Raw genomic sequence first — 14943 nt, 5'->3', positions numbered from 1 at the left:
CTGCACTATTTTACACCCCTCCAATCACTACATCTGATGTGTTGTAGGCTGTGTTTACACAGTCTGCACCCCTCTTCCTTTGTAAATTGGTGGACCACAAAATTTTCAGCAGGGTCAGTGCCACAACCTGAAGGTGGACTGAAATCCTGCTCTGCCCGTTACACCATTTGAATTTTGGGCTCAACATCTCCAACTTATATTGCTTATGTTTAATACTAGTAACGTTACTTTGATTTTAATATTTATGAACATTTAGTAAAAATAGTTTTTTACATCTTCAATGAATTTAAGGACACACACAGTAAAAAAAAATGTTGGTCACCAAAATGGATATGTTTGAGAAATTCAGTCGAAAGGATTGACAGGTGAGCATGTTTACTCTTGCGCCTTGACTAAACAGTGTACAGTGAAAGCCAGGTGATGCTGATTTATATGCGCTTCATGTCAACTGGGATTTCTATTGTGTCATTAAACATATGTCACCCAGGATCAGCAAGTGTGATCATTCTATTAGAACTTGAACTCCAGTTTTCACAGTGATCATATGGGAGCTACACATGGACATTTGAGGGCTCTGTACCTTACCGTAAATTGGTCTAATCAGCAATGTCAGGATTCATGGGGCAAAAACAGGGAACATTCTGAAATGTGAACAAAGTAAATTGAAATCAGAAATGAAGGGATTATAAATTAACCAGAAAATGCTGAAACTACACAGCTGGTCAGTCAGCATCTTTAAAAGGCAAAAGGGCGGTTAGTTAACACTGTGGGTATAACCTTCATCAGAAATGGATTTTAATTCCTGTGTTACAACTTTTCTGTGTTGCACTGTGAGAACGGGTACCCTCCACTAGTGTGAGGAAAGGTAAGGAAAGGACTTGCATTTATATTACAATCCTGGGGCAGAAAGGTGACATATTGTTACCTCATGCATGGGACTCCTGCCAAATACATGGATATTGGTAGACCTGTTGGTTGTATTGTAGATATGACTACTATGTAATGCCACATGCTTGACTTCCATTGCTATTCAAAAGAGATATACCACTGTAGAAATCTAATGTGTAACACATTGTGTACAGAGACCTGGAAATATATTAACATATTAAAAGAATGCAAAAGAAATCTCCAAAGAATCCAAAATATTGTGCTCAAAGGGACAAGAAGCCCATCAATAATTGACAAATAAAATATGAATATACGACACAATTTCAGCATGACTGCCACTGTCATTGGAGGAAGTTAAAACAAGGTCTATTATGATATCTCTTTTTTAAACCACAGTTTCTCCTTTCAATGGTTTCACAGCAGTTCCTGTCAACGGAGCTACTCCCCCATAATCCAGTATTTTTTTGCCTGCCCTCGCAGACACTACATGGTCCAAGGTTAATAATTATTCTCATGCCAATTCCACTACGTAATTTATTGCATCGGCCCAATTTTGAATAGACAGAATAACAAAAATACAGATTATAACTTCTACAAGCTAAAATCACTACTGTATACATTTACAAATTAAAGTACAATGAAGAACTAAAAGTCCTTCAGAGCGCACCTACAGCTATTCCTCAGCAGAAAAATAACAGAAACTCAGAATTAATTAAACTGACCAATAGCATGGCTAAATGTAATGACTTAGAATTTCAAAATCATTTTCAGTATAACTTCAATGTAAAACTTTTTTTGGCAGCAAAATGTGGCGGAAGCAGTTTGTGCCAGTTTTCCGCCCCAAAATTAACCCCCCTCCCCTGAGTTCCCTCGCACTATTTGGCACCCCTGCATTGCGCCTGTCAAAAATCCCAAGTGATCTCATTTAAATGTTAGAATGAGGGTCAGTGGTGCTGCAGCTCCAAGTTTCCTGCTTTTTTACACTCGCAAATCACTCGGAGTAAATTAGACTGAGAATCACGAGGCACAGCTGTTGCCAGGATCAGCTGAGACAGATGGATGTGAGAAACCTGTAGATTGTGGAGAGTTTCAACAGTGCTGCACACTCACTAGGTGGAAATTCTGGGCCAATTAGTTTAATTTTCTCATGCCGCTTTGAGTATTAGACTGAATACTCGAGCTTTATCTTTCAGGTGGGAAATTTCATATGAAATATATAACTGGTAATGCATGGAGCTCTTTCATCTGATCCAAGCTGTCAGAAAATACAGCAAGAAATGGAGAGCTGCAGCAAGGGAGGAGAGCTTCCACCCTAAACCTCTTCGTTGTGGAATTTCAATGAATTTTAATGCAGCTTCACAATCACACAAACAGGTCAAATTGAAGACTATTTCAAAACACCATTTGGTGAACTAAACCAACATACAATGGTACAGAAAATCCTGATAGATTCACAATCTATTTAAAGTTGGGAAGCCACATCCTGAATCATAATTAGCTCTGCAAAGAGCCAAAATATTGAAGTCCGCGGAGAAAGAGCAGGGAAACATGATTAGAATAGGTAGCTCCATGGGGGATCTAGCACAGGCACAATGGGGTAGATCTTGACTTTGTGCGATAGAGTAAAAAAATGCAAATAAAAACGGGGAGAGATGTAAAACGGGCTGCTGACTCACTATCACCCATTTTACACTATGTATCCAAATGAGCTGAATGGCTTCCATCAGTATGCAAATTTCTATGATATATACTTTTTTTTTAAAAACCCCAGGATGGGCAGGACAGTGGCCGGGGTGGGGGGGGGGGGGGGAGTGGGGGGAGGGGGAAGGAGGTTAAATTGCTAAAATTGGGAAACTCGTCTTCAACCTGCCTATTTCCGGTTTAATCGCAGCGGGTTTGGGTCGGCCGAGTAACCCTTGAGAGGCGGGTCAGTAATTGTAATATTTAATTGAGGCTCCGTGCCTCAGATTTTGAATGTAACAGACAACCTGGCAGCTATAGGGAGGCAGGAGCTGCAGGCTCCAGCAGGTAAGTGATTTTCCAGCACTGCCTGTGGGCCAGGAGGAATAGCAGTGCTTTCCCTTGGTCCCTCAAGCAAATCTGCCGCAATCTGCCTCTCTCCCCCCCACTATCCGCTCTCTCCTGCCCAACTGTGATCCAATCTCTCTTCCACCCCCTGCGATCTGATCTCTCTTCCCCTTCCCTGTGATCTGATCTCTTCCCCCCACCCCGTGATCCGATCTCTTTTCCCCTGCGATCCAATCTCTCTCCCCCCTCCCCGTGATCTGACCTCTCTTTCTCCCCCAGTAATCAGGTCTCCCTTTCCACCCCCCAGCGATCTGACCTCTCTTACCCCGCCCTGCAATCAGATCTCTTCCCCCCTCCACGATCCAACCCCTCCCCCCCAACAATCCTATCTCTTCCCCCACTCCCTTCCCCCCCTCCCACCCATCTTCTACAGAAGGCTTCTCTGCCCAGCTCCCTCCCTGCAAATGTCAGGGCCCACGTTTCACCTTGTTAAAGAAATATCGGGGTAAATTTTCAGCTTCAACAGTCCCAGCGCAGAGCTTTGCACCCTTGGGGTGCCTACTGGGAAGTTGGGTGAGCCAAAGATGAAAATTTACCCCATCCTTTCTTTCAAAGATACAATGAATTAGATTTGAGACAAGGAACACCTTTTAACAGTTGATCAAAGTTACAATCTGTACTACAGAAACTCAAAGCCAAGCCCAACAACTCATAGCAAACTAGAAAAGCAAGTAATGCATAGAAAAATTCCTCATAAAATGAATATGAATGGGAAAAGGTTGGGAAATCATTCTAAAAACAGTCTAGATGAGATGAGTGGAGAAGCACACAGATTCAGAAGTGTTTAAGATGATTTGCAAAATCTGTATAAAATTTATTCAATTTTACTACAAACTGTTTACTTTTACTTTGTTGACTTTATTAAAATCAATCTTTCTGAGCTTTACAAGAGATAGAAACATTTTTATTTGCACATGTTGACAGGATTTATGCAACATTATAAAGTTCTGATAATTTGCCTGCCAAAGATGCTTCAGTCCCATATGACATTTCGTTGGCTATAAATATGAATTCCGCTTTGCTCATTTGAGCTGTAATTTTCATCAGGTTAGATGGTATTAGATTGACAGGGTTCTGACGAAAGGTCTTCGACCTGAAACGTTGGGCTCGATGTTACCATGGCGGCGGGTTCGTGGCGGGGGGGGGGCGATTGGGCGCGTGGGTAACGCGCCCGGTGAAATCAGTCTGCCCCGCGCGCGATCACAGCCTAATTGGATCCACTTACCTCTTGTTCCGGGTTCCCCGCTGCTGAGCTGCGCATCGGGCGGACTGCGCATGCGCAGTAAGGTCTGTCAGCTGGAGGAGCCCTATTTAAAGGGGCAGTCCTCCACTGACAGATTCTGCAAGAAATAGGAAAAATTACAGCATGGAGGAGCCCAGGGGGAAGGCTGCTCCCAGGTTTAATGATGCCTCACTCCAGGTATTATTGGATGGGGTGAGAAGGAGGGGGAGGACAGGAAGTGGTCTGCCTCTGCCACCAAGAAGGCCTGGCTCAAGGTGGCAGAGGAGGTCACCTGCACCACCAACATATCGCACACCTGCATACAGTGCAGGAGGCGCTGCAATGACCTAAGTAGGTCAGCCAAAGTGAGTACACTTACTCATTCCCCTACATCCATCTGCCACATCACCGCCCCCACCCCACACCTCCTTCTGCACTGCCAACACTACTCTGTCACATCACCCCTCACACCCACTCAAAGCTCATCCTCATCTTACCTGCACTTACTCACCTCGCCAGTACTCATCCTGCCACTACCACTCAACACAATCCTCATACTATCTCATGGCTCTATCTCATGCTCACCCTCTCGTGCATCTCTTTCACGGCCAGCCTCACTCAACCTGTCACTACCTGTGCTGCAGCCACAGGGCATGCATCACATATGTGCACAGTAGGAAGCGTAAGGCAAACGTGTTGTGAGCATGAAGGGGATGCACAAAGGTGTTTGAGGGTTTGTCATGGTTTTTACTTGTATTTAATTTCTGACCAACTCACATCACATATTATATCGGCACCACTACTGCCACGTCTGTGCGAATCTTGTCCAGTTCGTGCAATAATGCCCTTTCCTGAGGATCACAATGAAGACCCACAACTGATGCCACCCATTGTGTCATTGCAGAGTGGGTGTAGGTGTATTTGCAGGACTCTTTTGTGCAGACGACTGAGAGACGTCGGCGATGTCCCCGGTGGCACCCTGGAAGGATGCGGAGGAGAAGTTGTTGAGGGCAGTGGTGATTTTGACAGTGACAAGTAAGAAGATGGTGCTCGGGCCAGCCGGGAGCAGCTCGGCATGAAGGAGGCTGCAGATGTCCACGACTACATGTCGAGTGACTCTGAGCCTCCATGTGCACTGCTGCTCAGAGAGGTCCAGGACGCTGAGCCTTGGTCTGTGGACCCTGTGGCGAGGGTAGTGCCCTCTGCGACGCATCTCTCTCTGCGGCTGCCCTCCCTCCTGCTGTGCAGGTGGATGTGTCACAGCACTGTGTTGTGGGGCTCCACGTGTCAGAGGTGGACGGCGTGGATGGCGAGGCTGGTGATTCTGTTCGCCCTCCGAGGAGGTCATGACTACAGCTATGGCGGCCTCCATCCGGAAGATGCACAGCTGAGGGGGTCCGCAAGGTAGGTACATGTCTCTGGACCCCGGGGTAAGTGTGCAAGTTGGTGAATTTGATTGTTAGGAGGAGGGTGGTGGAGGCCAAACTTTGTCCATCGTGACAGAGTGGCCTCCTGCAATGAGTGAGGGTCTCCCCCCCCCCCACAACCTGTCAAATGGACCTTTGCAGCTGCCACAGGCTGACAGCTGCAACACGTCCATTTCAACTGGTACTGTTTCCCCCAGTACGGGAAACAGTCCCAGTTGTTTGTAAAATCCCACCCCTCCTAATATAACAGGTCAATCAGGTCTGTAAATGACCTGAAATAGCAAGATAAATACTGTTAAGTGGCACCCCGCCGGTTTTAATTGCCTGCGGGAGTCCCACATGCGGTGGCTGCGCGCGCAGGTCAGCGCGTCTGTGGGGAACCCGGAAGTGGGCGGGTTGGAGCCGGGCTCCCGACCTGCTCTGGGATTCCCCGATTTTCAGAGCCCCCCCGCCAGGAACGCACCCGATAGCAGATGCTAATATCGGGCCCGTTAACTCTGCTTCTTTCTCCACAGATGCTGCCTGACTTGCTGAGCTTTTGCAGCATTTTCTGTTTTTACTATTAGATTTACAGCAGTTATTACTGGTGAGAAATCTGCTGCCACCTGAGGACACAGGCCAAAATGAATCCGCACCTTGACGCAGGTGTTGAGGTGCGCGCACCTGGACCGCTGCAACTGATCTCGCCCAGGTTCAGGGGATCAGACGGAGGTCCCTTCATTTCTCTAATATCGGCGGGCTCTTGCGCCACGGAGACCATTTCTGGGGTGGCCGTCATTGCATCAAGGCTGGAAAGTCCAGCGGAAGTGGGCCAGCTGTGTTGGGGGGGGGGCGGGGGGGTGGTGGAGTAATATGTTGGGCCCCGCCTCGGAAACAAAGGCCCAGAGTTTGCTGGATCGAGGCATCACGCGGCATGCTCCATTTGTTCAATCTTTTTCCCTCACCCTTCAGCTCGAAAAAGTCTTTGCGTCGCAAACTGCTGGAAGTGCGAGCTGATAACGGCACAGTGAGGGCAACAGGGCTTCAGGGACCTCGGTGAACGACATGATAAACAATCTATCTCCTTAACCAGTGAGATTTAGGATTGAGAAAGAAACAGAGCGGAGTAGGAAATAATTCCCGTTTTTGCGAGGCTAACAGCGGAACGGCACAAATCTTCCAGCTAATTGTGGCGATTCGCAACTCATGGCGTTCCTCTTCCTTGCCACAAATTGCTGGGCTATTTACACACAAATAAAGGTGTGAGTATCAAACGTGCCATTACTTTGCCAGTAAATTCTGATCCGAAGTGTAGTTGCCCACTTACACAAGGGCAGCTGTAAAAAAAAATTAAAAATTTTAAAGCAGGGAGGCAAATTTTCAGAGATTGAGACAACAATCCCGGCCTGGATCCTCAGGTGACCCCATTATGTCAGCAATTTTGTCTGGTCGATAGATGTGCTTGGGCTGGGTGAAGGTTTTGCCCACAACAGACCATCCAGAAACTTCAGTACAGGGCTGGGACCCTGTGGGGGTGATTTTAAATCCCAAGAACAGGTGGGTTGAAGGCGGGTGGGAGTTGAAAATAGTTGTTTTATGGGTTGCGACTGTAACCCAGCTTTATTTCCGGGTTTAACGTCAAGAGTAAAAGTACAGGCTTCCCACTGGGAATGCAAGGTCCCAACATTTTGCAGTTGCTACCCAAAAAAACAACTATTTTCAACTCCCATCCGCCCATTCTTGGGGTTTAAAATCACCCCCTGATTGTCTGGGTCCCAATCTAGTTTCAGGCTGTTCCGACATACTCCTGTTGAGTACACAGGAATGGCAGTTTTCTAAACTCAAAGGATGTGATGGAGGGGTGGGAATTGTTAAGGGTGCTGGGCGAGAAGGGAAAGGACTGTTGCCATGTGTTATTGAGAGTGTTGGAGAAATGAAGAGCTGTACTTACCCTCTTGTGAGGTCATCGAAGTGCTTCCTGCACCGCATCCAGGTCCTAGGGGTGATACCCTTGGAACTGACAATCTCAGCAATGTCTCTCCATGCCTGGTGCTTTTGGATCTTTCACCCACTGGCTGGAAAGAGAACTTCCCTCCTCAACCTGACCTGTTCCAGCAGGACCTCCAGGGAGACTTGTCTGCAATTCATGTTGAATAAGTCTTGCTCCACCACTCCAACAGCAAATTCTTGCAGAAGGCACATTCCCACCTTAAATAGGCTCCGGCTGCCCTGCTGGATATTGTGCAGACAAAATGGACGGGTTTCCTGTTGTGTCAGCGAATCGGATGTTAAACAGAACAATGCAATTCTAAAGAGACCCGGGTGTTAAAATATCCCAGGCCTGTTTTCAGGGGCAGCGATGGACTATTTAATTGTGAGGGGAATGAGTGTTACAAACAGGTTTTTGTGACTGAGCTACAGGTACTGTATTTATAGAAAAGGGCAGGAGATATGTCTTCCATTCTCTAAATTGAGAGTTTTGATTGTGGGGGGTTTGATTGAACAATGTTTTACTGCACTGCATTATAATTTCACAACAATGGTACAATAAAAAGAATATTGGAAAATGTGGAAACTAAAACAATGCATTAAATTAACAAGAAAATAAATGAATACTAAAAATAAAGTTAAAAAATTAAAATATTAGGGTTATTTGGATATTTTTAAATGTCTATGATGCTATGCATAGTAAAGTTTCCCTGATTTTGGCCTATTTATCCTGTATTTTCAATTTTTGCAGGTTGAGAGGCACAATGTTCATGTCACCTTTCCAAGTTGCAAGCAAAATGATTCTTGCTTTCACAGTACTCCCTCCCTCCCCAGACAACCATCCATTACTCGGTACTCATTACATAGGTGAAACACAAGTATGAATGTCCATTGAAACTGGAGTTTGACTCTCATCTTCCAGCCAGGTTCTTTGTGTTGTCTACTCAACCCAGTATGCATCACATCTAAGGTAGGAGTGCTCAGTAATATCACAGAATGCAAAATAGGCATTGGTGTTTTCTAAATTGAAGTGGAGATTATTCAAGCCATCATCAATGAACACAGCCTATCAGTTGCTTGTGCAGACTTTCTATCCAATAGAGAATTAAACTGCATGATAGGACCACAAATTTTCAATATGCCAAAAATTAGTGCCTTGGTGTCCGTTTGGCTTAGTTGGTAACACTCGCCCTCTGACTCAGAAGGATGTAGGTTCAAGCCCCACTATGAACTTAAGCACATAAACTGGACTAACACTTTGTGCAGTACTGAGGGAGTGCGACATTGTTGGAGGCAGACAGGACTTGCTGCCTTTTTGGAAGCCCTGTATGCCTGCTTAGGTGGAAGTACAAGATCCCATGACACTATGCAAAGAAGAATATGGAGTTCTCCTGTTCTTCTGGCCAACATTCCTCCCTGAACCAATGCCACCAAAATCAAATTAGCTGGTCATTTATTCACTTGCTGTTTGTGGTACCTTGCATTTGCCTACAACAGTGACTGCACTTCAAAATTAATTCATTGGTTATAAAGCACTTCAGGGTGTCCCGAGAGCATGGTACAGCATGATAAAAATGCATCATCTTTCTGTTTTAATACTTAAACCTTTCTCCATTTACAAGATACATAATACTCTTCTATATTTTGACAAGCAAAGTCACCATAGACTACCTTCCACAAAACAATACTCATTCTGATTCACTCAGAAGCTATAATGCTTTTACACATTTCAGTGATTTTCCAAGTCCTGTTAAAAGTATTTTTATTTTAAGAATGAGTCTAACCATCAAGGCATTAGACAAGAAAGAAACATTGCTCATTTACACCTCTAGCTTTGCCCCGTATCTTCTGAAATCCTAATCCTTGGCTTTGTCACTTTGAGGATTGACTTCTTAAATGCTCTCATCATCCTCCATGCCTCCACTCTTTACAAACTTCAGCTAATCCAGAATTCCACAGATGTTTCTCTAACTGGAGTGGGGTCCCCTAGGGATTGTTATTAGGACCATTGCTTTTCTTGTTATATATAAATGACCTGGACTTGGGTATAGGGAGTACAGTTTCAAAGTTTGCAGATGATACAAAACTTGACAAGGTAGTAAATAGTGAGGAGGATTGTAGCAGACTTCAGGAGGAGATAGACAGACTTGGTGAAATGGGCAGACACGTGGCAGATGCAATTTAGTGCAGGTAAATGTGAAGTGACCCACTGGGAGGAACAACGGAGAGGCAATATAATCTAAATGGTACTATTTTGAGGGGGCTGCAAGAACAGAGCGACCTGATGGTGCAAATTCACAAATCTTTGAAGGTGGCAGAGCAAGTTGATAAGGTTGGACTAAAAAATTGATAAAGAGAAGGTATTAGAACGGCTAGCTGTACTTAAAGTAAATAAGTCACCCGGTCCGGATGGGATGCATCCTAAATTGCTGAGAGAAGTAAGGGTGGAAATTGCAGAGGTACTGGCCATAATCTTCCAAACATCCTTGGATATGGGGCTGCTGCCAGAGGACTGGAGAATTGCAAATGTTACACCCTTGTTCAAAAATGGGTGTAAGGATAAACCCAGCAACGTAGGCAAGTCAGTTTAACCTTGGTGGTGGAGAAACTTTTAGAAACGATAATCTGGGACAGAATTAGCAGTCACTTGGACAAGTGTGGATTGATTAACAAATCCATGCTGGCTTTCCCTAAAGGCAAATTGTGTTTAAATAACTTGATGGAGTTTTTTGATGAGATATCAGAGCGGGTAGATGAGGGCAATGCAGTTGATGTAGTGTATATGGACTTTCAAAACGTGTTTGATAAAGTGCTGCATAATAGGCTTGTCATCAAGATTGAAGCCCATGGAATGAAGGGGGTAGTAGCAGCATGGATACAAAATTGGCTAAGTCACAGGAAACAGAGAGTAGTGGTGAATGGTTGTTTATCGGACTGGAGGGAGGTGTACAGTGGTGTTCCCCAGGCGTCGGTACTAGGACCACTGCTTTTCTTGATATATATCAATGACTTGGAACATAGGAACATAGGAACAGGAGTAGGCCATTCAGCCCCTCGTGCCTGCTCCGCTATTTGATAAGATCATGGCTGATCTGTGATCTGTGATCTAACTTGGACTTGCGTGTACAGGACACAATTTCCAAATTTGCAGATGATATAAAACTTAGCAGTGTTGTGAACAGTGAGGAGGATAGTAATAGACCTCAAGAGGATATAGACAGGCTGGTGAAATGGGCGGACACATGGCAGATGAATTTAACGCAGAAAAATGCAAAGTGATACATTTCGGTAGAAAGAATGAGGAGAGGCAATATAAACTAGAGGGCACAACTCTAAAAGGGATACAGGAGCAGAGAGATCTGGGGGTATATGTGCACAAATCGTTGAAGGTGGCAAGGCAGGTTAAGAAAACAGTTAAAAATCATACGGGATCCTGGGCTTTATAAATAGAGGCATAGAGTACAAAAGCAAGGAAGTCATGATGAACCTTTAGGAAACTCTGGTTCGACCACAACTGGTGTATTGCGTCCACTTTAGGAAAGATGTGACGGCCTTAGAGAGGGTGCAGAAAAGATTTACTAGAATGATTCCAGGGACGAGGGACTTTAATTAGAGAGACTGGAGAAACGGTGGTTGTTCTCCTTGGAACAGAGAAGATTGAGAGGAGATTTGATAGAGGTATTCAAAATCATGAAGGGTCTAGGCAGAATAGATAGAGAGAAACTGTTCCCATTGGCGGAAGGGTCAAGAAACAGAGGACATAGATTTAAGTGATTGACAAAAGAACCCAAGGTGACATGAGGAAAATTTTTTTTACACAGCGAGTGGTTAGGATCTGGAATGCACTGCCCAAGGGGGTGGTGGAGGCAGATTCAATCATGGCCTTCAAAAGGGAACTGGATAAGTACTTGAAAGGAAAACATTTGCAGGACTACGGGGATAGGGCAGGGGAGAGGGACTAGCTGGATTGCTCTTGCATAGAGCCGGCATGGACTCGATGGGCCAAATGGCCTCCTTCCATGCTGTAACCTTTCTGTGATTCTATGATTCTAGGTGGTTAACAAAGCATAGGAGATACGTGGCTTTGTAAATAGGGGCATTGAATACAAAAACAACAAAGTCATTCTAAACTGTTACAAATCACTGGTTAGGCCTCAGCTGGAGTATGGTGTGCACAATTCTGGACACCACACTTTAGGGAGGATGTCAAGACCTTGGAGAGGGTACAGAGGAGGTTTACCAGGATGATACCAGGGATGAGGGACTTCAGTTATGTGGAGAGATGAGAGAAGCTGAATTGTTCCCCTTAGAGCAGAGAACATTAAGGGGAGATTTAATAGAGGTATTCAAAATAATGAGGGGTTTTGATAGAGCAAGTAGGGAGAAATTGTTGCCCTTGGCAAGTGGGTTGGTAACCAGAGACCATAGATTTAAAATAATTGGCAAAAGAACTAGAGGAGAAACAAGGAGACCTTTTTTTCACACAGAGGGTTGTTAAGATCTGGGACGCACTACCTGAAAGGGTGGTGGAAGCAGATTCCATAGGAACTTTCAAAAGGCAATTGGACATCTACTTGAAGATGACTAATTTGCAAGGTTATGAGGAAAAAGCTGGGGTGTGGGACTTAATTGGACAGCTCTTACTAATTGCCAGCACAGACACGACAGGCCAAATGGCCTCCTTCTATGTTTTAAGATTCTATGATTCTATGTGCCTTCTGCTTCACAAAGTTCCCACACACCAATCATTCCTGTCCTTGTCAAGTTCCATTAGTTCCCTGTGCCACTGCAAGTTAGCTTCAGGATCCTTGTCCTTGACTTAAAATCCCTCCATGGTCTCTATCCACTCTTTTTGAGGGATCTTTTCCAGTCACAAATCCCTGTTTGTACCTTCTTACTACTGTGCCTCTGGATTACTCCTTGTTCCCTACTCCAGCCATTTGACCATCGGAGGTCGATCATTCAATCACTACCACCTAATCTCTGGATTTTTTCCCAAAATGATCTCACCTTTTGTCCAAAATGACTCCCTCTGTGCCTTCAGAAGCCTCCTAAAAATCCATCTCTTAAACCATGCCTTTTTACTCCCTCCCTACATTCTTCCTTTTATCTGCTCGTTACCAATATCCTGCCTTGTAAAATGCTCCGAGGTTTTTCTTCATACGATGTCTCTATATAAATGTAAGTTGTTGTCATGCCAAGGGCAGTTTATTGAATCAAATATATAAAATTTAAGTGGCCGCACCTGGCTTGTTGAATAGCATCGACCCATGTTTCACAGTCAGCCTCTTCCTCAATCCGGAGCTCCAAGGGTTTATGTCCTTCATGGCCAAAATTTATCGTAAAATAATGCTGCACAAACAAACAGAATATTACAACATTAATCATTCTACCTTTTGTGTGGCGTCATGAAACATCAGAGCAAAAAGTCTATTTATGACATTCAGATTTAACCTAAATTCTGCAAAAAAATATCAAAAGGACTCATTAACAAAAATATATCTGGCAATCAATAAACTCAAATGATGAAAACATCCAGCTGACAAATGTGTTTTGAATTATTGAGATGGACCTTGTATTAGGAGAGAGTGCTGGCTGAGTGCATATGGATTGACTATAAGAAGCCTCACTGCATCAGCTGGTAAATGCACTGCCCAGTTGTTTGAACTAAACCAAACAGACCAGGAAAATCTAGGGTTGATCCTTTATCTTTGCTGAACTCTGATGGATAAAAATGGCCCAAAAGCTTGTTGTCTGATGCAGATGAATAGGCCCCTCTATTATAGTGATACATTTTGTTATGAATCAAGTTCTTCTTGAGTAACTGTGGACGTTAACAGTGACTGTTCTGGGAAGCACCAAGTTTTTAAACTGAGCCGTGAGATATTCATGTAGACTTTAACAAGAATTTCCACATTACACAGAATCCCATCAATTCACACAATGCACAACACCACATTAAAAAATTGTCTTTGAAGGTCCAAAGTAAAGTAATAGTATGAGATCAGAGGTACAACAGCAAAAGTGAGAAACTGCAAAATAAAGAAATAATATGGGATCATGAGTATAGCACACTGAGTCACCACTCTGTTTGTTATATCCTTTATATTTGACCCTCAGAGGCTAGTTTAACTATTTGGTTTAATGTAACAAATAGAGGAAAATAATTTAAATATTATGAAATATGATGAAAGGCCTCTGTGCCATGTAAACATAGCAACTGTCACAACATCTGATTGAACAGATACTGTGATTTACGTTGTAGTTATGGAAGTAGATTTTCTGACTCCTTGCCTCTGGTGAAGTATTTGGTCTGCTGGACATGCACACGCGGTCCAGGTACAATGCCATGGGTAAAGGCTTGCAAAATCTACCCTACAATAGGATATAAATTAAAACATAGTTGGCAGCATTTCTGACACACAGATGACATACATACTGGTAATCTACCAACAGTAATCTACTGCCTAGCTGCAATATGATTTGAATGATAGTTGAATATCAGGTAAAATGATACTGTTTATTAAGTAAAGTACTGCAGAAATACAGTCTAACCTGAAGCCATCCCTTAAGCAACGGCAAACACTAAGTGCCTCCAGCCTCTACTCCATTAATCAGTCTAGCTGACACCCCAGACTAAGTCCAGAGGTGCAGAAACTTGGCATCCTGCCCAACCACAAGCTCAACTTCCTCCCCCACATCTGATCGATCACAAAGACTCTTCTCTTTCATATCCAAAACACTGCCCACTTCCACCTCCTCTGCTGCTGGAACTGAAATCCATATCGTTATCATCTTGAGGCTGAACTTCCCCCACACTCTCTTTGCTGGTCTTGTTTTCAAATCCTCCATGGCCTCGCCCCTCCCTATCTCTGTAACCTCCTCCAGCCCCACAACCATCTGAGGTCTTTGCGTTCCTCCAATTCTTGCCTCTTCCGCATCCCTGATTTTAATTGCTCCACCATTGGCGGCTGCGCCTTCAGCTGCCTAGGTCCTAAGTTCTGGAATTCCCTCCCTAAACCTCTCCACCTCTCTACCTCTCTTTTCTCCTTTAAGACGCTCCTTAAAACCTACCTCTTTGACCAAGCTTTTGTTCACCTGTCCTAATAGCTCCTTATGTGGCTCGATGTCAAATTCTGTTTGATAATGCTCCTGTGAAGCGCCTTGAGACATTTTACTACATTAAAGGTGCTATATAAATGCAAGTTGTTGTTGTCTTTCTTCCCACCATAAATTAAAAACACCTAGAATTTTGCAGGATGTGTTCTCACCACATTAAGGCCTACAGCCCCATCGCCCATGTCCTTGCCAAGTTTCACAAGGTCCGTCTGCTTCAGAGAATTGCATTTA

The 14943-nt window shown here is 44.2% G+C and overlaps 1 protein-coding gene across 1 annotated transcript in view; it reads right to left on the bottom strand.

Annotated features, from left to right (window-relative positions):
• rasgrf2b (Ras protein-specific guanine nucleotide-releasing factor 2b) overlaps positions 1 to 14943 on the bottom strand; it is a 210223-nt gene that overhangs the window by 161806 nt on the left and 33474 nt on the right. Inside the window, exon 2 of the mRNA XM_067982782.1 lies at positions 12839 to 12945. Within this exon, the coding sequence (XP_067838883.1) occupies positions 12839 to 12945 (107 nt within the window). The remainder of the gene's footprint in view (positions 1 to 12838; positions 12946 to 14943) is intronic.

The sequence above is a fragment of the Heptranchias perlo genome, chromosome 4 (genome assembly GCF_035084215.1).
Source record: "Heptranchias perlo isolate sHepPer1 chromosome 4, sHepPer1.hap1, whole genome shotgun sequence".
NCBI lineage: Eukaryota > Metazoa > Chordata > Chondrichthyes > Hexanchiformes > Hexanchidae > Heptranchias > Heptranchias perlo.
Note: the sequence above shows the minus strand (reverse complement) of the source record. Positions and strands in the feature narration are given on the sequence as shown.